Genomic DNA, 26,461 nt, shown 5'->3' with positions numbered 1-26,461 from the left:
TTTTTTTTTTTACTTTTTTTTTATTTTCCCCACGATTCTTTCTCTTCTGGGAAATTTTTCCATATCCACAGATAATTTTATATATCTTCTTAATCTATCTAGATTCTAGAAGACATACCATAGTCCTACCAATAGAAGAACACTATAGTGTTTATCTAGTTACCATAGAGCATTTTTGCTGCAGAACATATCCCAAGCAAAATGTTTAAGGAACAATACAAAAACAACACAAGTAAGAGAATCTTATTTCTTCAGTGTCCATGCCCTGTATTTACTGTCGTCCCACATGTAAGTGCACAGTGACAAGGTGTTTGGTGCCTTTTCTCCCAACATATTTTTGGTTTCTGATGCCTTTTAGCTTCCTGAACTGAAACCAGACAATGGAAAGGCTTCAGAAATTTTCAGTTGTGCTAATAATACACTTAGGATGAAGTAAGGCTAAAACTTAAATCAAAATACTGACATAGAGATATTTCTGCTCTCTTCATTTAATGAGAAAAGTGCTGATACACTGGACAGACTGAATTAGGTTCATCAACATTTGTATTACTTCTATTATATTCCAAAATTTAAGTTTTCATTAGGAATTGGTAGCCAAATAAAAATTTATTAAACTCAGAAAGTATTCAGAATATGTTCATTTCAGTACTTTGCTCTCACAGCTCTGAACTTGAACAGTATATTTTAACAAAGTTCCTTACCAAACATTTGAAGAAATTCTACATTCATAACTGTATTGTTTGCTTGTTCATTCAGCCATAGAATGAAAATATCAGCGTGTCTTTTATCTGATCATTCATTTCAGTCCACCTATACTTCAACAAAGTTTTCCAAATACCTAAAAATAATTTCCCTTGTTGTATCTTGTGTCCACTGCCTATTGCTGTACCACTCCAAACCACCAAGACGACTCTGTCTGCATCTTCTTATACCTTCCTATTAGGTAGCTGAAAATAACAATATCCCTTCTAGTCACTTATAAAGAAAAAAAAAGTAGTGCTATTTAGATATGCAGAGCCTTAAAATACAGATACATAAAACATATTGAATGAGAGACAAAGATCATATGCACTGGCAAAGATCCAAGGATAAAAAAGGAAAAATCCTTCATAGGAACTACACACATCTTCATAGTAGGGTGACCAGGATCTTTGAAAGACACGTTAGAACTCTTAATGTTTACATCACTATGGATCACACTAAAATGTTGCAATAAAAAAATACGTAAACAGAATTGGCAAGAAACATAAATTATTACATTTAAATTTGGACAAATTTGGAGTAATTTTGTCAGCACGATCTTCCTTAATATACTTGGATAGAATTCAGTCAATATCGGTTCTACTTTCTTTCTTCAATACATTGATTCTTAAATAATACTTTTTTAATCTCATCCAAATGACTGGATGGAATCTGATAATAAGACATTATTCATTTATCCATTTTCTTCTGCTTAGAAATGTATTCCTGCTTTTCAGTAGCAGACCAACAATATTGTAAATTATAAAAATCTTTAGTAAAGACTGAAGACATACGGTAGTACACAAAACTTTCCGACCTACTTGCAGTACTTGAACAACTAGCTTTGTATGCTTCATCAGCTTTGCCAACAGTTTGCCAGCATTCTTGTAATTGCTACTACTCTTGATTTCTTTCACAGAAATTAGTTACTTTATGATCTAAGATTTATTTTTCTGTCTTTTGAAAGACAATAAATATACATTGTGTTATACAGCAGATGCTGAATCCGTTCATGGTCTGTTCAGGATTCACAACTAGACATCCTTGTGACTAAATGAGAGACCTCATTTGACGGCTGAGCTGTGAGTTTGCCACATGCACAAGACCAGCACAACAGCAGCAACTTGCACTCAAAAATTTTGGTACGCTTGTGGTGACCACCTTTTATATTCCACAATCCAAGTCTGAAGACTCTGCCAGACAATGGAAAACCAAAACTATCTTTCTTCTTGGAGAACGTCCTGCTTCTCTGGCACAACAAGATAACCTGAGTGAATTCTGCAGCCTGACTCTCTGCAAATGCACAAGGAGTGCTATGGGATGCAACAGTGAAGGTAAAGGTAGTCCAAAGGGAGTCACAAGGTCCTGTTCTCATTTAAGTGAGCACCTCTATATTTTTCAATACAGAATCAGTGAATAAAGTATATAACTGTACTAAAAAAGCATGGAAAGCAAGGCATAGATATGAGAAAGGAGTTGCCTTACCACTAGACAACATAGCCCAGTTTTCCCCAAAACTCTTGTATACTCTTTAACTGACTGGTTTTAACAGTCAGTCAACAGTTAACAGTCAGTCTTTTAACTAACTGGCTTTAACAGGAGAGGGGCAACTTAACCCCCACCAGCTTTGTCTGTATGCTGATGCACAGAACATCCTCATTGGAAACAAGACAGTAACACCTCAGACTGAAAAGACGTAGAAGCTCAGTCCTCACATCAGAAGTGAGAGACCTATTTCATAAAAAGTAGACACTGTCAGAACCCTCCTATAACATGTGCTGTTTGGAAGAAAAAGCTGCAGTTGCCAACTGCCAGAAGAACAATAAAGACATACAAACAGAGCAGTAGGCCGGGAATCTTGATGCCATATAGACCTGGATGGGAAGTCAGTATGTACATGTGGACAAGATAGTGAATTCCTGCATTTGGCAGCACTGTATCTTTTCCTGTGAATTCAGGACTCACTCTTTCACCATCACATCTTTCCCCTGTCTCCTGTCTTGTAGAGCAAAGAAGTCAACCTTCAATTTAGGGGTGGGACAGACTATTTGGATTGCACCAGAACATGGACAACAATTACCCTACCCTCCTTTATCTATCTTTAAGGGAAGACATTATCAGTCATTATGTTTTAACCTAATGTAAACCTAATCCAGTCTTACTCTCGATAGTACTAAAAATGCTAAATGTATTGGGTGAATACTTAGAATCACAGAATAGTTTGGGTTGGAAGGGACCTTCAAAGGTCACCTAGTCCAATCCCTCTGCAATAAGCAGGGAAATTTTCAACTAGATCAGGTTGCTCAGAGCCCTGTCCAGCCTGGCCTTGAATGTCTGCAGGGATGGAGCATCTACCACCTCTCTGGGCAACCTGTGCCTGTATTTTACCACTCTCATTGTAAAAAATTTCTTCCTCATGTCTAGCCTGAATCTCCCCTCCTTTTGTCTAAAACCCTTACCCCTTGTCCTGTCGTAACAGGCCCTGCTAAAAATACACCAAGTAGAAGTGTGCTCCAGTTTCCTAAATATACCTTTTTTTTTTTTAAAGATATTGAACACAGTGTGGCAGTTTGAATAAACTACTAAGATTAAAATTATGTTTGCCAGCCAGCTTGCTCAAGGATGCAATGTATGCAGCAATTCACCATGAAAAATTAGAATTTTTTTTTCTACTCTTTTTTAATCTTCCATCTCTTCCCTTAAATATTTCATCACCTATATACTGATTTTCTCTATGTAACATTTCTAAAAATCAGTAGATAACTCAATAATTGCACAAAGCAAAACAATTAATACTTCAAGACACTTAAAAACATAAGACTTTCAGAGCAAGGCCACTGACTATGATATGCAAATTCCAAATCATTTGAAATGCTTCCAAACGGTAAATTAAATGTTTTAGTCAGGCGGCATGTGATTGAGAAGATGTGCACTTACATGATATGATGCCTTCAGTGCTTCATTTGTGCCTTTAAGTTTCACCAGATAAGCAGAACCACAGTTCATAAAATCTCATCTACACAGCTATGGCACAATTCTATACATACATTCCATAATGCGCAGCAGCTTCTATGTTGGTGAACACAGAATGAAAAATGGGAGTTAAAATGAATAATAGATAAGTCCTCTAGCATTTATATGGCAGTGTTGTGTTGAGCCAAGGTGAAGTCAGGTGGTAAGAAAAGTGGAGTAGAGAGACTAATCCTTTAGGAAAACATTTGGCTTGTTTGCTGAAAAGTTTCAGTCCTTCCACTTGGACATTTAAACATGCTACATTATCTACAAGACATGTGACAAACTCTGCAATTGCAGTAACAGAAAGACAACTGTCCAACCTACCTTGTGTAACACTAAAAGGCTGTTAGAAACCTTTTCCTTCAAATAGCAAATATACTACTGCATTTAAAAATTCATTGAAAAGAAGTCACACCATGACATTCTTGTAGAAATACGTGGAAAACTTACATTGCTCATAACACCTGAAATTAAGAAACTATATAGGTCGCATTTAAATATAAAGGGCATGAAATTATATATCACATGGTAGATAGATGGTAACATGGACTACTGGCCCTGCTAAATTGACCAGGACCTCAAAATATGCATGTACCTCTTCATCTGAATTGTATTTCAGAATATCTATACCTCCTGATTATTACCCTTACTCCAAAGGCAAAATGTAGCACTGAACATACACACTGCAGCTTCAAGGATTTCAGTAGTAGAGAACTGCACACATAAACACTAGGTATAATATATCATAGCATAGTATGTACTGCAAGGCAATAGGATTTTAAGGAAACACAGGCTCAAGTCACAAATCTTAAAATTACAACCCTTTTGATTAAAACTATTCAAAATAAAGACTAAAATATATGCATATTTTAAAAACTGAGCAGAAAAGCTAAGGACAGATCTATCTGTGAAAACTGTGTGCTGTTCAAAGTATCTTCAAAGCAAATCGTAATTACCTTCTGCACTTACAAAACATAGTAGGCTGGCAGAAAGGGAATGTATATGATTGTGAACCAAGCCATGCAAAGATTGCTTGAGTCCTTCCATTCGTCCCATCCCTACTTCTCAGAAAACTGCTTTTCAGCTGTCTGTGCCTATCATCATCTTCTGTCTCAGGCAGTAAAATAAATCAAGTCCCCCTTCTCTAGGAGTTCACAAAATTTTAAACACAATTGTTCTTACTTTTCCATTTATTCGGTAAAGAGCTAACAGTGACATAAGCCACACACCATTTGTGTTTCTGTTTCTCTCATGACTGAATAATAGGTCCCTTCTGCTGACTCCATTTTCTTTCCAACAAGCACACAATATTTAGCAGGTCACATTTCATTTTCTTGCCAAGATAAAAATGTTCTAGCCTACTAAGGGAGACCCACATGCTGATATAAAAGCTCCTCCAACTTAATTTTACTAAGTGATTGTGTGATGCTTAAATGGGATTTAGGTAGACAAATTACAGCTTTGATACTGCAGAGCAGCAAAATGGCATCGTGACAGCGGTCTGAAAGCTCCCAGTTGCTGGTTAAAGCAACCAGCATTCCAAACTGCACCATACATAGAACTGAAAAATGTAGAATATTTTAAGCATACCTGCTTTAGGCTAGTTACCGAGGTGCTAGGTATTGACTGAGTAACGTAGACTCAATGTACTTTATCATAAGAGGACCACAAAATCAAAGGTGTTGGATTTCAGCCTTTTAACTGCTAGTGCTTTTTTTCTCCACACCTCCACACTCTATATAAGACTGGCAAGCCACTGTCAGTCCTTAGAATATTCTAATGTCACTATTACTTAATACACACTACCCATATGTCTCTGACTACTTGACACTAACAAAAATAGCTCAAGAAATAGTTTAAGCTTCAAGTAATACATTTTCTACTTTAATTTAGTTTGTTTAATACATGAAACATCCCCACTATTCCTTGAATACAGTGATAAGTAGCTATATTATATTCCAGTAGCATAAACTATATATAGATCGTGTAAATATATATTTATGTGTATATAAACATTTACGTAAAAATAATGTGTTTGCAGAAAACACTACAACTTTTTGCACAATATATTGAACACTGAATCCACTGTCAGGAAGACTCCTTGTGTATGCATCGTATTATAAATGAACATGCCTAGTTTAAGCCAGAGCTGCCATATATCAGAACTATAGCCTGAGTATCTTTCATATAGGAGTACCACTGAGCTTACCTGCAGAGAAATACACTCTATCTGTACTTTCACAGCATGCCTGCACTTACCACTACTCATATATAGAAAGGAGGGAGTTATCTGTACTCTACTGACTTGTTGATTTTGTCAAATGCAGCTTAACTTCAGTGTAGTTTAGCTATAGTGTTCAATACTTTATTGACTGTAATTGCTGTCATTCCATTCTTCCAAAAAGGCAGTTTATGTAACATCACTGGTAGCAGAACATTCTCCCTGACAATGTCTAGTCATCTTAACCTAGATTACTATGTGAGCTTCAAAGCCTGAACATTTTTTACTTCATGAATATATAGGTCTTTGCAGAGGCCACAGAGAAACAGTTATCTCGCTTTTTTAATCCCGTCAGGAATACGGAGTTGAGTTTCTTACAGTTAAAAAAGAGCTTTTTAGAGTACCTTAGACACAGACAAAATATATGGGACATCCCAGATGGCACATATAGCAATAGCACCCAGAGGGAAAATAATTACACATACTCACAACTTAAATGTCTAGACAGATCTACAGCATGCATTAAACGTAACTTCCGTCCATAATAGACCTGTGTCATTATTCACAAGCCTTTAAGAAGATTTCTGTGTTCTTCATGTTCCTGAAATTTTTACTTCTCCCTCAAACTACACCCATTCATCTCTTTAAAGATCTTGCCATCTCTATAAGCCTCATCTCTCCAACCTGCAAGCAATTTCCCATGTTTTCCTGAATAGAGTTCTGTACCAGAGGAAGGTGGCTATTAGCAGATCACAAATGTCACTTCATAAATATTTACTGAGGTTTCAAACAATTTCTACTGTTACAAGCTGCAGAAACTTAAACCCATTTTTCCAGTGTCTTTTGATCAGATAAAAGTATTATTAAGACACCTTTTTTAGTAGCTAAACAAAGACTGGAGCACCCAGAAAGCTCATTCATTTTCCCCTAAGTAAACTAATTGGTCTAAAAAACTATCTCATCCCTTCCTGTATGCTTTATATTGCTCATCCTTAAGAATGAGTCTGACATACTACAATATCAAAGATGAGCTTACACTAAACTGCTTTGGCTTTGGATATGGGGAGCTTCCAGACTATGAAGGACATTCATTTAAATGGATGTGGAATAATGAGCTGAATCATAATTCAAGTTTCCAAAAGTTCCGGGATTAGTAATATAGACTTATCAAACTTCTAAATTACTTCCAAGACCTAAAGCTGGCGACTCTGGGATAATACCTTAAAGCAAGATCTCTGTCTCATCTGCACAGGACCAATTATACATTAAGAATCTGAGGTGTTAGAGAAGAAGATCAAATATTTCTGTTAGCTATATTTGTTTAGGTTTTATTTTTACTTAAGACTGAGCAATAAAATTTTATAGTTCTATTAAGCACTGACCAATCATTATTTTATTTAGAATGTTACATAACAAAGGATCTGCCCTTGGCTGGCAAGCTTCAATGCAGGACACACACAAAAGAGGAAAGAGAAGAGGAAGGAGGAAACAAGAAGAGAAAAACAGAGAGAAAGAGAAAGGAAGAGAGAAGGGGGGTGAAGTGACAGGGAAAGAAAAACGCAAGAGAAGGGAGCTTTGTCCTTGTAAACAGAAGTAGGAATGCTCCTGATCTTGCAGAAGAAGAGTACTTATCTCCAAGTATATGGAAGGGGCTTGGTAATACACATGACCAAAACTGTCTCAGCCAAGAGACCAAAAGATGTTCACAAATGGAAGCTTCATGAAAAAATTATTCAGAGCTGCATAACTTACTTTCTCCTCCACATTCACTGTTGATCACCATTCAAAAAAGCTCTTAAACTTGTATGACAGTATCTTGACAAAACGCTGTGGCCTGTATCTGACAGAGTTCATCAGAATGGAAAGCCTGAAATCAGGCCCATAGTTACAAGGATCTGCCTTATATTAATAGCATCACCTGGAGAAATCTCCTCTAATTCACTAGCTAAACTGCAGAGAAGTCAGCGTCACATCCTAGTTCCTTCTACTGTATCCCTGTTTCACACTGTCTGGTTTTCAAGGAATGAAATATCTGGCCTAGTGAACATTCTGTGCTTAAATTAAGATTTAGGGTCTCCGATACCTCATCTTTGAATATTTGATATAGGATTTATGTGCCACATATTTTTCAAGTTAATTTCAGATAGTAGAGGAGGAAAGAAGAGCACGAAGGAAGAAAAGAGACAGAAAATTACAACAGTATAAAAAGATGCAAGCATTTGCTTTTCATGTTTTAGTATAAGAAAATAAGTTGAAAGGCCAAGATCTACATAGCTTTTCAGAAACTAAAACACAAGTCAAATGATTAAGGATAAAATCCTCTTGAATTTTTTACTTCCCACGAGAGCACAACACACAGACTGTCTTCACCTGTTACTTCTTTCAAGCCAAACACCAAAACAGCATTAGCGGAGCAGTGCTTGGAAGACTCCAAGATCAATACTGTTGCACCTAAGCCTGAATCTTTCTTTTCTGCAAAAGAAAACCATACTTGCTTCAAAACTTTGACCCTAACTGAACTTATGTGTAAGCTAAGGCTTCCTTCATTCAAGAAGAGACTCAGTAGGCCTCTAACAGTATCCAAACTCTATGGAGAGCAAATAGTAAATCAAGTGTCCACAGTTGCTCATTATGCCCACTAGGACCTACATATTTTTTTAAAAATAAATCTTTATTGTGTCTCTTTCATCCAATTAAAAAGGATTAAATTCTAATAAAAGGCTTTAAAAAACAGGTATCTGGATTAAAGACATTACTTAAAAATGTTCATTGAATCCTCTGATCATCAGGTAACTTTATATATGTTCCCCATGCTGCACAGAGTTTAAATAAAGGCTCCACAAACCCTGCCTCTCCCAGTTCTCAAGCCCCTTCTCAAATCTCTCCATGCAAAAATTTAAGCATACTGAAAAGGCATTAAATTGTGCTAGCCCACTGGCCACAGGTACCGAAAGAACTCTCCACAGTGGTCATGATCTCAACATTGACCTCCAGGCCATGCATAATTGCAATTAATATACTCAAAAGGATAAGCAGACTTCCCAATAACAGTTGTTTGTCATGTGTGATACTATTGAGGCAAAGAATCATCTGTTGGCTTAGCTCTAGATAGAAAGTACAAGCAAATCTCCAAGGAAAACAGCTACATTAGATTTTGTTTGTTGAAGTTCAGTGGCAAGATAGCCAAGTTCCTTTCAGATAGAATTACACAAATCAAGTGAAGTACTAAGCATGAGCCACACCTATTCTCTGAAGGTAATGGAGATCCCAGCTGCTCCTTTCACAACAAGGCTCGGAGTTTGTCATGCTACACAAATGCAATCTTTTTTTTTTTTTTTTCTTTCTGTACACAGTATTTCCATTTTATAACAAAAAATCAGGTTTCCAGAAACTCCAATCACATCCTGTGCCCTTGGAAATTTGAGAAAAGAATTGAAGTCTTTCCCACTTTTCTCCAGAAAGCTTCATGACGTGTAGCAACCCACCCCTTGTTAAAAATCAGAGTCTTTACAAGGAACCTGCTAGAACTTCAACACCCTCCCTGCCCCCTAAAAATATTAAGAGATTCCACTGGAAGAGGAGGGGGGGAAAAATGGGAATAGCCACGAAAAGTTGTCTACTGGTGATGTGTGTTCTAGCATATTTGGTTTATATCCCAGTTCTTGCAAATTTGGATGCCTTAAGGATGGTCTAGTAATATTAATACAGAAAATCTCAATTAACTTTAAGACATCACTGTTTGGCATTAGGTACTATCTTTGCCTTATAAATACAGAAACCAAGTTCCAGATATTATTCTGATTTCTTGGGCTAGTTTATTTTTCAGAAAGATAGAAATTAAAGTAGCTGAGAAAAAATGAATCAATAAACTTCCTACAGCAACATTTGAAGAGCATCTCCTTCTGCCATCCCAAGTTCCTAGGCATGTGGTTCTCACTATACCACAGCTGCCATGTTTTCAAGCTCTCTTCCCTGATACTGTATCCCTGTGGCATATAGAACATTTTACAGGCCTCAGTTTCTTTATGTGCATGCTGAACTGTCTGTATTATCTAGATCAAATGAAATTAAACTATTACAGGATGAAAGCTATCATTTTAACACTGCTCCATTATAAGAAGAATAAGGGTTTCCTGCTCTTATCTCCCCTTGGGTTTACAAAAAAGTCACAATCATACTTATTTCCTGAATTCAACCTACATGCATTTCAAAATGAGAGCTAGAAATATGCTTCCCCCTCCCTTCATAATAGCAATCTTTAACAAATATCACTGAACCATAACTACAACTGCAAGTAGTATTTTACTGATGCAATTTCTTTACAGAAAAGCTAAGCTATAAAGCAAATTAAAACCATGTCTCTAACTCTCAGTGAATATAGCTATGTAATAAAGTGGCTACAGAAAACACTGCTAGTTGGTTTCTATTACCAGTTTTACCACTGAAAACTTTAGTTCTATCTCCTTGTATGTCATATAAATTTTTGTTTGCCTCCAGTACTTGCAGCAAGATGTAATAAAAATATGGCCATTCTGTAGTACTCAACAGAGCTAAAGAAAAAAAGCAAGATTTCAGTTTAAAAAAGTAGGTCTCAGCTTCTGGCTTGTTTCAGTTCTGGTTATTTCAACTTCAGTCTTAGCTATACTACTAGTATTCCTCACTTTCTAAGACTTCAGCTATTGTCACCTCCACCAAGTGGTACATGATTTGTGAATACTGTCACTCTTCCACAGCTAATAAGGTTTCAGCAATTCATTACTAAAACGAACTGAATAACTTCCATACAGAGAATTTATTCGTATTTGCCCAAAAGGATTTAAATCCCTGTTTTCCATCTCCAAGGACACGGACCCAAATTCAAAAGTAGTTGAGAAGGAGAGAAAGGGAGTAGGTTATTTTTACTTTTTCTTAATCCGTTCTCCTGTCCAGAAAACATAAGTAAGCAAGATTTTTCAGCCATGTAGATTAGCTTAGTCTTTTAACATGAGAGGTATATTGTTTACTTCACCAATATTCTTCTCGGTGCTACTCTTTCTTTGCCTTTCTATGTCTACAGGATTACTAATTATATAATCCACTATTCACTTGTATTAGTTCTTTCCTCATCACCTGCCCTTTTTTCTAACAGTATCAGGATATCAGACAAGAACGTAAAGTGCTTAAATTGGGGGAGTTCTCTCTTTAGTTAAGAGCAAATCTCCTTCAGAAGACAAATCAGAGCTCCTCAACTTGTACTGTGAAGTGCTGTACAAAACAACTATATTAATGATTGATAGAAAGAATATCTGCCTAATCAAGCTACATGCCTAATGTTAAATGGTATATATACTTTCCCCAGTACTTTATGTCTCAGTGGCTTGGGTTTCTGTGGTAGCTTTGGTAGCTTTATTTTTTTTGTTATGCTTCTGAAATGCCTTATTGAGTTTTTAGAAAAACAGTATAATGTTACGACATTTCTAGCATAAGAGACAGCAGCACTCCTCTCAAAACTTTCTTGACTCTTTAAAAATATGAAAATCCTTAAGTGGGACAGGGCTAATGTGTAACTCTACATATTTTAGAGGAGAAAGACACACAAGCTCTCTCAGTGAAATAATGAAATGTTGATTTTGGAATTCACATCTAAACTTCTGATGGAAATCTGCACAGGCAGAAAAAAAGGAAGGTAAGGGACCAGATCTTGATATTTTTATTCACAAAGTCTATTCAGCACTCAGAGATAGCAAAATAAATAATTTTATTTGTTCATACGAAATTTTGCTCTAAGAGTTTAATTCTACAGACAATGTAATCTGCCGTACACCACTTCAACTAAATGAAAAAAAAAAAAAAAGCTTACTTTGAGGAAGCCAAATCACAGTAATTTCATCACCATGATAAAAAGTTTTACTGCCTCTGAAGAAACATGAAAACAGTTTCCCTGAAAATGCTGCTTTGAATAATAGTATTTCTGTACTTAAATGTAGCATAAAATAATACTTAACTGCACTTGAACTAACAGTCATGTAAATCGCAATCGTTTATCATTTGGAAGCGAGTCTACACACAAAACTGAACAAAATAATGTTTTCCCTTTTGTGATAGGGAACAGTTAATCACAGATTACAGGACAAGCAGGGATAACAGAGAGCATCCATTTATAACAGAGGTTGATTTTGGATCCAAGCTTGTTTTATCTGGCATATCAGCAATACTACAGGAAACCACGCTCAGATTAGAGTGCATAAGGTTGAAAGATTCACATTATCAGATTTCTCATGCTGCATGCTGTTGCTCTGGGTAGTATCTTAAGACTGGTAACAAAATCCAGATGCAAATCTAGGACATTATTTTTTAATCTTTATTTAAATTTATAACTTCCTGTTTATGTTGTTCAAATATCAAGGTCGCAAGAGCTTATTAGTAAAGGCAAAAAAATATATTGTGACCCGATTTAGAAAGCCACTAAACTTCTACATCCTTCATGCACTACTTGTCCTTCCAGGGTCTGACCCTGCAAACACAAAGCATTCCACTAATAACTGGATATTTTTCAAAAGTCCCATACTGAGGATGTAAGCATTTGTAGAATAAGAACATTTAAAGTGTAGCAGTCTTAAGTAAAGGACAGTATATCTATTTACACAGCACTTTATACAGGCAGCTTCACCATCCTCTCCACACCACTGTGGATTGCCTTAATACAAATACCACATTTTAAAAACACATACTTGTCATGTTGCTATTTTTCTAGTCAACTGATACATATGGGGAGCTCATCATTCATATTCACAATGACTGCAATAACAGGATATATTTGAAATATACATACCTGTACATAATGGCATGCACTATTTAAAAACCATTAGCCAGAAGAGTTTCCTGGAATATTGTGCTGGAATACTCATATCTGGGAAGGAAACCTGACCCCAGCCTCTCTCTGTTTGGGTCAGTATGACTCAAGAAGATCAATTACAGATTTTAAAGAAAACAAATAATCCCACATCACACATTTCAGGTAATTGAATGCAACAACGGACTATCCACAAACCCTACTTCTGTTTCTGGGCACACTGAAATAATCCCCTTGAGCCTTTTTTTTTAATCAAGCTGAAGACTGAACCACAAACAAACTAATCAAGGTGTGTGTACCTCATCTTTTTCTTTCAGGCCTTGTACCAAGAAAACTGTCGGATCCAAGGATAAGTTCTTCTGAGAGCAGAAATCATGAGCCTACTAGATTTAATAATGTTAGAAGAACAATAAAATTAATTTAGTATTCCATTACACATCCACTATATAAAAGCACAATGCACTTATCTAAATAGCAGTACAGATGCTTCATTTATGAATGTGGAAAGAACAGCTTAGCTCACCTTCCGAGTACACATCTATTCTAGATAGATACAAGTAATTTCCATTTAATGGAAGTTATGCAGAGATGTTCCATAGCAAAAGGGGATGGAAGAATAATAATAATACTGGAACACAAAAGGCTTCTTACAAGGGTGGGAAATATGACCTTCTCTAGTCTAGAATGTTCTTTAAAATACTGTTTAAAAAAGGCAAGTACATCAGAATAGCCACAATCTCCTCATTTGTTTCTCCTTACAGTCAATCAGTCTATATTGCCACAGCTAGGCCATGTCTAGCGGCCAATCTGTCTGCTTTAAACTACATCGTCTGTATCTCAGGCCTATATCCATAGTCTAATATTAAAAATACAAATTCACTCAAAACTGTTCCCAAAATCTGGAAGTCCTAGAGAAGTAATTCAGCTGGAATTTTAATGTGGCTTAGTAACATGCAGTAATTCTAAACATCATATACGTTGCATCTTAGGTAAAGCGACATATATTGTGATGAAACCAAAGTCCTCCATTGTATGGTACAGTGCACTGGGGACAAAAATTACGTTAAGAATTTGGAAGATTTTAGTAAGATATAACATCCGCTAACAATAACTGGAGTTAAAACAGGTTAAAATTTCAGGGTTTGTTTTAGAACAAAGCTACAAAGATATACAAGAAAAAACTGTGTGTGTGTTTGCTAATTTAAGAAAACAAAAGGTAAATTATTTAAAACAAATACCTTCATGTTAATTACACATCTTAGTGGAAACTAAGAGTGACAAGCATGATACCTTAAAAATCTCTTTACGTCAAATAAGCCTAAACACACTCTTACACACAAAATCTACCCTAAAATCTAAAATAAGATGTCAGCTACAGTAAGCTTTGTTAATAAAAAATAATCTAAATTATTTTAGAACAAGCCTCTAAAACCTTAAGCTTACTTCTTAAGACATTTTATCCAATAAAGGCTGAATGCCTTGCTGAAGTTTCTTTGCACTGGTAAAAATTACAAGAATTATTTGTACACAAAGAATTACATACATAGTTGAAATTACCACTGATCAAGTTTTTCATAAAACATACATAAACTCATAAGTGCTTGCGTAGGAGTGATTAATGTTCATAAAACAGAAGAGTGGGATTCTAGAAGTAGCATCTGATGACATGCCAATCAATATTTTGATCCTCACAGATTTATAACAGCTGTTTCTTCAGCCCAGCTGATACAGTGAAAACATCTCAGTGGGGACACAGAAAGGTTTAATTCCTAACAGAAGAGATTACTATGGATCTGTATATGTCATTTTAAAGAACTTCCCCCTGCATGCTATTTCAACAATTAGTTTATCTTAAAAGCTAATTGTTCTTGTTCACTGTTTGGTACAGCTATCAAGTCAACGAAGTTTATACAAAGATAGAAACAAAGCCTCATTTAAACAGGAAACAACACTAGACGCATCTTAATAGCTCTCTGTAGCAACTCCCTAATTTTCAACTATAGCTAATGCTTCAGTTTATCTATTCATTCTGACAGCTCTGGGACGCTCTGGCTCCTCTTGTTCTTCCAGTCATTGTAGAAATAAACTGCTTACACACATATGTTCAGCAGAACATTAAGACAGAACAAAATGTTACGTTCTGGGTTGTATGCTCCCTTTATAAGGACTGGAAAATAAATTTTTGCCACAAGGAAGTCAATAAGAATTTCACTGGAACTTCAAACAAACCTAACTTTCACACTAAAATAAGTACACACCACACAATATTAGGTATTTTACTCAAGATATTTCAAATAACAGTCATAGACGAAAATCAGGTAGTGAACGAGAGCGAATTATTTCCTTGGACTCTCTGTGGATTTGGTTTACCAGGGAATAGATAAGTTCTGTTTCACTTGTAGAAAATAATTGTACAGAAACTGTCATACTGGAGACAGATGCTACATTTTTAAACTAATTCCAGAAGTGATTTCAAGGTCTGTTCTGCAGAATAGAATGGCTTTTTAACATGAAATTTAATAATTACTTGAGTTTATGAAACAGATTGAGCAGAGTAATTTCATCTCATTCTACATTGTCTTAATAATGTTGACTCACTTTGAAACTAAATGTTGTATTACAGAGGTACTTAGATCAATTAATAGATTAATTCACCAATGGATTTTCAATTAATTGGAAATACTTATTTTTATACCATGCAGTCAAAATTCCTTCTTATTCCTAGAAACAACTCTATTCTATGGCACAAGAAGAGTCTAAAACAGTGCCCTTCACATACCATGTTCAAAGTCAAGCACCTGAGCAGTAGAAATGCTCCTCTAGTCACACTAGGGGTCTGTCAAGTAATCTTAGGCACACACTGCTCAGCCACTCAGCTCCTTTTGCACAAAACTGACAGCCCATTTGACAGTTACTGGGAAGAAAACGCTCTGTTGTCCTAACAGCAACATATACACATAGAATCATAGAATGGTTTGGGTTGGAAGGGACCTTAAAGATCATCTGTTTCCAACCCCCTTGCCATGGGCAGGGATACTTTACACTACACCAGGTTGTTCAAAGCCCCATTCAACCTGGCCTTGAACACTTCCAGGGATGGGACATCCACAGCTTCTCTGGGTAACCTATTCCAGTTCCTCACCACCCTCATGGTGAAGAATTCCTTCCTCATATCTAATCTAAATCTACCCTCTTTCAATTTAAAACCATTACCCTTGTGCTTCTTATGTTGGGAGCCCCAGAGCTAGACACAGTGCTCCAGGTGGGGTCTCACGAGACCAGAGCAGAAGGGTAGAATCACCCCCCTCAATCTGCTGGTCACACTTCTTTTGATGCAGCCCACAATATGGTTGGCTTTCTGGACTGCAAGTGCAAATTACCATAAATAAAGACTGGTAATAGCAGAGGAAGAGAAGTAGTGGTTAAAGTTCACATCATGCATGTTATAGTAGAGGTGGTTTTCACTTTGCATTTATCAACAAGGCAAGAAATCATATCAAAACTGTTTAAGCCTTACTTTTCCTAACTTATCCAAACTGCCTGTATAATGGAATTTTCTGTGTTGTGAATCTTCATGTTTCCAGGCATAAGTCTTCCTACAAAAATATTTACAACTAAAACGAAGGAAAAGCGAGACAATCAGAATTTCTTGCATGAGAAATGTGCAACTGTTTTTTTTTTCATAAAAGCACAGAACTGAGGTAGAAGATTAAAAGAAGTGTCTGTATTCAAACTACAACAGATTTCACCATTTTTGAAGCACACTGCCTACAAATAATCGCATCTTCCATACAGATGGAGAGATTCACATGAAAAATGATGGTCTATAAAAGATCATCTGCAGAACTGGAATTCCTGAGGGCTCATTGCAGCTCACAGATAAGGCAGAACACTTGCCACTTACTGGTTCTTTAATAACTGAGGCATAAGAAACTGACTGCACCCCTGTTGAACTGAATGTTGTATTTTCTCACGATAATTGAAGGAAAGAGGTTCTGCAGACCACTGCTAGTATTATAACAAATTACTGAATAGCTTCCAATGTAACTAATGTTCATATCTATCAATTCAATTTAAGATTAATTCCATCCCAGCTAGGCATATAACTTGTCAAAACCTTTGTGAATTCTTGCATAAATTGAGTTTTCCTTTTTTTCTATGATACCATAGATTAAGGTACTCAGGCATATTGTCAAATGCTCTTCCAAAAACCCAAGTCTATTATAATAGCCCTTATTAATATGTCTAATACAAATTCTTTGAAGGCTTATCCATATAATATACAAAAGCCACTTTGCTCTTTCCAGCACAACATATTTATGCATATACTAATTCTGTTCTTTACCATGTCACAAATGTGTTCAGCTCTGAAACTATAGTTACAAGATCACTGTGTGAGACCTTTTTAAATATTAGCATCATATTTGCCAGCTTCCATTTCCCCTCTAATGAGGCTGTTCATACAACTTGTTCAACAATCAGTTATATAATGTCATTACTCTATCAGCGCTTTCACACCAAGTTCTTTACATCCTTCCATAAATCTCAAATTCAAATACCTATTTCCTCTAGAGCTACTGAGCTGATACCACTCATCAGTCTTAACAAACCTATATCCAACCTGACTCCACAACCATTTTCATGCCAACAATAAATCCTATACCTGAAGCTGATAACTTAATAAACCAGCATTTCTATCCTCCTGTATCTGCTGTTTAGATAAAAACCCTGAGGACATTAGTTGTATCTTCTGTAATGCTAAACAATCAAAAATTTCTGTCTTTCTTTCATTAGTTTGCTTATCACCACAATTTTTCTTTTGAACTACTTTATACGTGTGAGCCAGCACCATATCATCTTCTGTTTATATGGCACTTCTATTTTAATCCTAAAGAGCCTGGAATACAAAGAGAAGGCTTAACATCAGCAAAGGTTAATCCTGAAGCAAAAAGCTTTTTTTATTAGCAGTCATCTCACAGAATATATAACTATTTTTATTTTCATTCTTGCAGACAGACATAAATAGCCTTCTCTCCCAAACTTCTCCCCTCAAAAAGCACCTTATGTTCCTCAAGCAATATTTTTATAATAAGATAAGCACTGTCAAACTGTACATGTATCAGTAAGCCATGTGGCAAAAGCCACAAATAACTAAAATTAAAAAATTATTTTGTATAGATAATGAGAAACACAGAAACACTGTGCAAAGAAGAACACACAGTTTCAACATCCAAAGCAACATATTGAATCAAGCACTGATGTCCCTCTTACTAGTGGCATACCTGTAATTTTACTATTTTGAGTTAAATTATGGGACATAATCAAGATGAAAGACAACAGGTGAAGGCAAAAAGCAGACTGGCAGAACAAGTAGTTGCATAAGAACCTATCACCACCTGTGAACCACAGACATTTTAAATAGATACTTTGGAACAAACAGATATTGCAAGTAAAAGCAAAGTACTGTACAAACAGCCACAGATGTGTTAGTATAATGAAGAATCAATACATTAGGACACAGCTGCAACCATTGATCCCTTCAGGTATTATCATTTAAGACAGACAACCAGATAATAATAACAATACTGACAAAAGGATAAGGTGTATCTGCAATGAATAGACAAATGACTAAGTGTAGCAACTTGAGTTCCACTTTATTCTTCTGGGACAGTGTCTAATTTCTCCAAGAACTGACTCAAGCTCTTGATGATGATGATTATTATTATTACTATTATTTTTTATTATTAGTTTTTCCCATCACTTTTCTATGCCACAAAAGGTCTCTCACCAATTAAACTATGAGCTTCAAAGTCACTTTTAAATAAGACCTACCAATATGGTAAGCAGGCTCAGTGCCTTTTCCCCTGTAGTTAATGAACTGTAAAGTTGATACATGCATTTAACCATTAATTTTGTTGGCAAATGACTGCCTTATTCTCCATGTCGAAGCTGCAGCTGGGGGAGGAAACTGAAGTTGCATGCATAATTAATTATTATGGGGTATGCATGTAAAAGCTTCCCACCTACCCTGAATTTAGAACATATTTGCCATATTTACTATATAAGTACATCAAAAGCAACTAGAAGGGAGAGGCACACTTACACAGGCCCTAAACCCACGCAACATGCAGCCTTAATACAGGAGACCTAATTCAGAAGGCTGTGTCCGGCTGTAGGAAGACACTGTGCTCAAGAGAATTCAGTGTGCGTGCTACAAATATATTTTTCAATCAAATGTATGGGTTTTTTTTTTTCCCATGGTAAAGAAAGCTTTCTTGTGTGAGGGCTCATTCTTCTTTGAAAAGGAATGATTAATAGAAAACTTTCTCCAATTATACCAAAACCAAAGCAAATAAGAAATGTCCTGTTTTATGCCATGTACTGTGTATGGGAATTCTTATATTCACAACTGGAATTTTTCCACAATTGTTGTAAAAGGTGACAAAAAATTATCCACACGGATGAAATGGTACCAAGAATTTATTTTTTCAGGTAATATTAACAAATTCAGTATTGTCAATGATGGCTCAAGGCTAAACACATGAAGTGTACTTTTGATGCTCTACAATCATCTTTTTGTTACCACTACAAAATATGCACACATAATTCACACAAATAAGTCAGATGTGCAACTGAGTCACACTCAAATCACCAGCTCTGGGACTTGCACAAACACACTAGTTCTATCCCTCGTGGTTTCACATATCAAATTCAAAAGCCCTGTACGTTCTATTTATGTTACTTTGCATTCTTTAAAAGGCATGGATTTCTTCTAGTTTCATAGAGCTCTCTGGCTTTCAGAGGAATCCAGACTACTCATATTCCCTACCACTGCAGACAGATATAGAGAATGTACAAAATAGATATCACTGCAACATAGTATTTTATCATACATATTCAGAAGCATAGTAATACATACAAATAATGCTATTTATTTATATCTTCTCTCAGCCAAAAAGCTATTCACCAACAAATGTATAGCAGTAGTTCTACATTTTCAGTGCAGGATACACTCCACAGAAGTTTATATAGAATGCATTTCCCTATAACAGAGATTATCCAGATATTGCTGTCAAACAGGAATACAGGCTGTTGAGCAGCTAGCATAAACAGAGGAATATACTGCCATGTTCAGCATCTTACACCAAAAAACAAAATTGGCCCAAGGGAAAGTGGCACCTAAAACTCTCAGGGTTCATCTGAGAAGCTGATGTAGAAAACCAGATTAAATCCTAAATCAGCTCTCACTGGAAGTGTGCAAAAGAACAGTGCCTCTGATTTCTTTTTCTTGGACCTCTAAATTCCTGATGGCCAACCCCCACCTTTGCTTATTTTTCCCATAACAGTGGGAAATACACAGTACGTTTAGAGCCATTTTCCAAATTTTTCTCATGAAGAGTTCTCTGATTCTTTCTGACTTCAAAGACTGCCCACACTACTTGGGTAGGTGAAAAAAGTCAACATACAGTCATTTGCTACTAAAAAAACCCTCATGTAGGTATAATTATTTTTTTAATCCTGTTTCGTTCACTTCTTGGTAATTTTCCTTTTTATTACATCTTAAATCCATGAATTATGACAGTAGTAGACACACGTCAGTTGGGACAGAACAAGGCATTGGAACGGTATTTGGATAATCCACTCTGCAAGAATGTTCATTATTTTTCCTGAGGTTTCACAAGAGTTCTCTGGCATAATACTGCTACAGCTGCTTTACAGTCTAATGTTATTACAAGGTCTGATTCAAAGATAATGTCTGCTAGAGGAATCTGGCAGGGAGCAGAGCCTAGGAAAATCCTTGTGATGCTAGGTGTAACTAATGGAGACTGAACTGCTGAAAAAATTGGGGGTAGTAACAGCTATTTGTTTTGAGTTTTGCAAGAATCCCAAGAGATCTTGGTTATTTCTCAGAACAAAAGTCACACAAATTCAAGTTACTTTTTCTGTAAATATTATAATCTTTCCAATCAAAATAAATCCTAGGGAAAAAAAAAAAAAAGAAGGATCGTCTAATCTCTAACTTATCTATGGTACAGCAGTGGGCCAAAAAGCATTGCCATTTTCTTTAGTACCTCCCTTATCTATATATTCAGGTTGTGTGAACATCAGAACTGTGGAAAAGCAGGAACTAGGAATCAGCTATCAACTACAGTAGCTGGTAAAAATGAACAAAAGGTAGTGATCAGCAAGAGCCAGCTCATGAACTAGCTTTTTTGGCAAACATCAAGAAATGCCCTTTCCTGTTTCAAAGACATGGATGGAGTCAATATGAAGTTCAGCAAACATAACATTTTTGTCTGTCTTTCACATTTGTAAGCAAAATTTCATCTGTACTACTGCTGGTGTGGCCTGAGTTGTCAGCATGTGACATACAAGCTCTCAGATGTTCTAGAGAGAACTCCTATATAGGAAGAAAAATATCCAGTAATTAAGGGCTTATTACCTAAAAAAAGTTGGGAAAGAAAAGGAGATGATCAGGTATACATACGGGTTCACATTTGCATGTATTTGTGTCCTGTTATCATTCCTGACCTACAAATATAAGGAGTCTGGACTTCTGGGGAAAAAAAAGAAAAGAAGGGGAAAAAAACCCCACAGCCCTGCACCAAGGATTCATGCTGTCTCTTATTCCAAACTACTATAGTCTCCAACAACTGTCAGGCCAAGTAGCTGGATAAGAAATTAGAACATGTGTGGGTGGATTCCTTCCTCCAGCCTGAATTAATTAAAAATGATTGTTTGCTGTATTATTTTAAAGTGGATTTTGGAACAGGTTAAAGAATCACTGTTCTGACTTTAGTATTTCAAGCCTAATAAGAAAGACTCCTGTAAAAAAAACTCGTAGGAGGAAAAAATAATAATAAGGGTTTTAAACTTAAAATCCATCTTATGTTTTTATTTGTTGCTTGGAGAAATTCACACATTCTTGTACAAGAGCTACCTCATTCATTTTGGCTGTGGTTATTTCAAGTTAAAGCATGTACACAAAAACCACACACAGATTCATGTGTCCAGTCAGTCTGGGCAATTCTATGTATTTCTAATACCTTAGGTTGCCCTTTAATTACTATGTTTTCCTTTCTCGCATTCTAAACCTGAAATGTATAATAATACCCTCAGCTTTCACTTCCTCAACCAGTTACTAAATTATAAGAAAATAATATGGACAACAACTTTAAAGTAAGAAGTTACAAGCAATCACAACGTATTTCTGAGAACAGCATCTCCCAAAATTTTGGGGCTGGTTAATCCCTGTTAATCAGCCAGCAGTAAATACTCCTAAAAGAGTTTCTAGAACTGATCAATATCTGTCTTGTATACATACATGCAAAAAAATAATAAAAAAGAAACAAAAGTCCTAATTTCCAGATCACCAAAAGTTTATCTGCAAAACTACTGAGTAGCATTTAAAATGAATGTAAAAAGGGTTTACATAGAATGCACTATACTGCAGTATACCTTCAGCAAATAAGGCTTGTTATCTGTTATAAAATCCTGACACTGGATCAAAGAACTCCTTTTAAAAAAAAAAAAAATACAGAGAATTTTACACATTATAAGACCCCTACCCTCCAGAACAGACATATTCTCTTTCACATTCTTGAAGCCAGAGCCCCGCGTACATTGACCAACCAGACTGAATGGATTAGATAACGGCTAAATTCTACCTCTCCTCTCACAGAAGAGAAAGTACTTTGGGGCTCTTTCTTACAAAGAGTCATTGATTTTCAGTGATTATCTTGAAGATTTCTGCATTGCTTTCAAATTTGGTTGATATTGGACAACAACTTCAAAATTTATTTAGGTGAGAACAAGCTGATAAACAGAGCAATCACCTAAGCCTTGTTCGCTCAGGAAAGTAGAATGCAAATTTACCAACATTATTCTTTCCAATACCAACTAAACCATTTACAAGCACCACTCTCCAAATAAAGTCAGCAGAATGTTTTGCATGGTTAAATGCCATCAACCATGATGGAAATGCTTTCTATATCAAGATTACAGCTGGGCGGAAAGGGAGGTTGATCATTTTTGAAAACTGACTTTACTCCAAAGAGGTCCCTATAAAGAAATAGGAGACTTGACTTCTGCTTTACCAGATTACATTAACTAAGCATCTGGGGTTTTGTCTCCAGGAACAGAGAATCTAAGTCCACACAACATTCTTCAATCTTTAATATGTGAAATATTAAGATTATGCCGCATTATCTCTCTTGACTTTTCAGAGTACAGTGTACAATATGCACAGCTGTACATATGTGGGAAGGAATCTTGTAACTCCTCAATTCATAACAGAGAGAAGAGTTTTGAAATGAACTCTGAAAACTCATTTTAAAAACTTACACCTAGAGACAGATTTAAAAATATTGACCAACCTGTCACCATTCATTGCATAACAGACTGGCATCAGTCATATTCTGCTAACACTAGGCTGACGTTCACCCCCCATTTCTCTTTCAAGTGTGAAATTTCCCTTTGACTTTATAAGCATCCTATATATGTCAGCTCTTGGAGTCAACTTACACTTCCGATTTGTGAGATACTGAGAAACACCTGTACTCCATGAGTTATCTCCACGGATGTCAGCAGCTGACACCACAGATAGAGTTACTGTGCAGTAGATGTTCCTGTCCCTACTATTCACACCTTTCACAGATACATAGCTTCAGTTCCCTCTCATGATAGATACTTAGACCTTTTAAGAAAAGGATTAATTCTTCAAGATCAAAAGCAAGTTTCTTATTCCTTTCTAAACTATTACCATTGTTTTCTCTCACATCCCAGAGGAAAGAGGATGAATCAAGGCTCAAGATTCGAAAGGAACACTATATAGCACTTCAGTAAGCTTGCCTTAACCGCATGTTACGCATACCTTTAAGAAACAGTCTTATACAATACACAAGCCTTTCTTGTTCTGATTCTTCCATTTTATGAGAAATTCAACATGACTACTTAGTGTTCAAACAACAGAAGAACAAATAACATGCAACTGAAAAAAAAATAAAAAAGGGAAAAAAGAAAAAGAAAACACACACAAAAACACACACCACAAAACTTAATATTAACTCCAGGTTTCTGAACACAATCTTCTACCAACTTAAAAAAAAAAAAGAAAAGAAAAATAAATAAATAAATACAGACTGTTCTTGTCTTTGAGGTGCAAAATGTTCTTGAACTGTTCTGTTTTAAAAAAAAAACAACACGGGAATTCATTGTGATGTCTCAAATACTGTTTTTCAAAGCATTGCAGCTTTGTTACATAATTTTCTTCACAGACATCTGACTGGTGCTAACAATTAGAGAGCAATACTTACCACCCAGCGTAATGGTTATTACTAAATACGTATTAAATGGAAAAACAAATGTTCTAAGTCTAAAGGTATAAACCATGGGTCTCATAACATGTTAAAATCCCCCCAGGACTTCAGTGAAGTCAGACTTTTCAAACTATTTGCACTAAAGAGGAGTTTGTTACCTCTTTGCCTGGGCAACATAGTGACATCCACATAGTGCTAGCACCTCCTAGCAGCTGTAACAGATCTTAGAAAGAAATTTAGAAGACAGCAAATGGCCTAAAAATTTGGCAGGCCAGCACTTGAATTCAGCTGTGAGGTTGAAAAGGTCCCATCATCACATTATTAGCATTTAATTAAAAGTCCTACTGCACCTCACGGAATTACCAGAACTCAGTTATAACATAATACCAACAGTGCAGTAGATGAACACCTAAGACACCCACTTCTCATTTAAAAGGAAAATAATGATCACTGCAGAGGTTATCAAAAACGAGATAGTGCATAAAGAAAAGGACATTCTCCAAAAGTGTCTCTGTGTGCATGTGAGTGACACAGAGAGAATATTAAAAGAAATGCCAAATCAGTATTTTTCTAGCTGAAAAATGAATTGGCTTGCAGGTGAAAAAAAAAAAAAAAGCTAGCGGAAAATGCATGATGTACTGTATCTTAAACACTCTTCAATGTTTACCAATAAGTCATCATCTAAACACAGTCTAATTTAGGATGACTTTTTATCTATACAGATACTTGATCAACTCTCAGTTATCTTCACACAGTAAAACAAGTATTAAGGAGTCAGCTCCTTGAGACACTTTTTTCATGAAATGACAGTGCATCATGTTTTCCAAAGTGAACCCTAAACCCTAAAAATTCCTTATTCAGCCTACAGTGTGACATCAAGGTCAAAGAGAAGCTAGCTGTTATTCCAATGGCTTTAGTTAGTTTTATTTTAACACGTCCATGGTTATCTCCTTACTGAATTCTTTTTAGCAATGAAAAAAAGGTGAAGAGCAGCAAATTCAGGCACCAGAAGGAATACTGTGAACTGAAGAATGGTTTTAAGGCTTTCCTATGTGAGCTGATATATTCAATAAAGTTTATTTCTCCCATCATCACCCTTCTTGGTCTTTCCACATAACACTAATTGAAAAAGCAAACAAACAAAAAAACCCTTAGTGTCAACACACCTCAACACTCTAAAGGAAGATGATTGTATGTGTAAGAAAATGACTACTCGAGCAGAATTCAATTGATTCTGTTCCCATTCCAGTCGTGGTTAGTTTTCAATACCGAGGAAAGTTTTGTTACTGGATAAGTCGATCAAATAGTCAGCTTTAGCAAAAGCAGCCAGTGCAGCCCGCATTTGTTTCAATGCAGCCTACCAAGCTTCCTCTGGTCACAGAGATGTCAACAGACGCGCACAACACGGGGAGAGGACTGCCAACAGATAAGCCTGTAAAGACTATGCGACGCTTCGGGGACCAGGACATGCCGTCCAGCTGTCCCTCAACTGCAGCAACACTAAGTATGGTTTGCCCCCCCATCTTCAGTCACAACGCAGCTCATCTGCCGTGCCCTGAGCCGTGACTCTGCTTCTTAATAAAGGCGTGTGTGAGAGAGTTAACGGGATGCACAGCGTAACGGGGGGCGCAGACCCGCCGGGGCCTCGGCAGCAGCTCCCGGGAAGCCGGGCAGCGGCGGCCGCTCGGCGGAGAGGGAACCCGCGGCCCCGACCGACGGCTGCCCTCAGCGGCCCGGAGAGGTACCAGCCGTGCTGCCCTCGCAGCACTACCCCGCCGAGTCCCCCCTACAGACTGGGGGTTACTTGTCACGCTCGGTCCCCGTCCTCCCGACCCTCCCGTCACCGCAAGGACTCCCGAGCCGGTGGCAAGGTCGCCTTCCCCTCTACGTCCTCCGCGGCCCCGGCCGGGGCGAGTGAGGCACGGGCTCCCCGCTCCCCTGTACCTCTTTGCAGCGCCGGCGGTGGCTGGCCTCGGCTGCCCAGCGCCGCCAGGAGCAGGAGGAGCGGCAAACTTGCCCGTGCCATGGCTCCTGGGCAGCCGAGCTGCGAGCTCATCCCGCCCCGGGCCAGCCAGGCGACTGAGCCGCCGCCGGCCGAGAGAGGAGACCCTGTACCCCGGGCAGGGAGCAGGACACACCCCCGCTCCGCCGCTCTCCGCCCCGCCGCGCCGGGCCGCGTCTCTGAGGGCAGGCGAGGGGAGAGAACGGGAAGTACCGGTGGGCTCCCAGGGGGAGCAAAGCCGGGAGCTAAGGCCGGAGGAGGGGGCAGAGGCTGCCACAGGCTCCCGGCGGCGCTTGCCGCGGCCGGGCGCTCAGGGGGTGGCCGCCGAGGCC

The 26,461-nt window shown here is 37.3% G+C and overlaps 1 protein-coding gene across 5 annotated transcripts in view; it reads right to left on the bottom strand.

Moving 5' to 3' along the window:
- Window positions 1–26,250, bottom strand: part of LAMA2 (laminin subunit alpha 2) — a 361,287-nt gene extending 335,037 nt beyond the window's left edge. For 3 of the 5 annotated variants that reach the window (XM_065632758.1, XM_065632759.1, XM_065632761.1), the window contains exon 1: window positions 26,072–26,249. In XM_065632758.1, coding sequence (XP_065488830.1) covers window positions 26,072–26,183 — 112 coding nt within the window. In that variant the 5' untranslated portion in view covers window positions 26,184–26,249. Of the gene's footprint in view, window positions 1–26,071 lie in introns of all 5 variants that reach the window. The other 2 variants (XM_065632757.1, XM_065632760.1) reach the window with 2 other exon arrangements.
- Window positions 26,251–26,461: the final 211 nt, after the last annotated feature.

Source organism: Caloenas nicobarica, chromosome 3, assembly GCF_036013445.1.
Source record: "Caloenas nicobarica isolate bCalNic1 chromosome 3, bCalNic1.hap1, whole genome shotgun sequence".
Lineage (NCBI taxonomy): Eukaryota > Metazoa > Chordata > Aves > Columbiformes > Columbidae > Caloenas > Caloenas nicobarica.
This window is presented reverse-complemented; position numbering and strand designations above follow the sequence as displayed.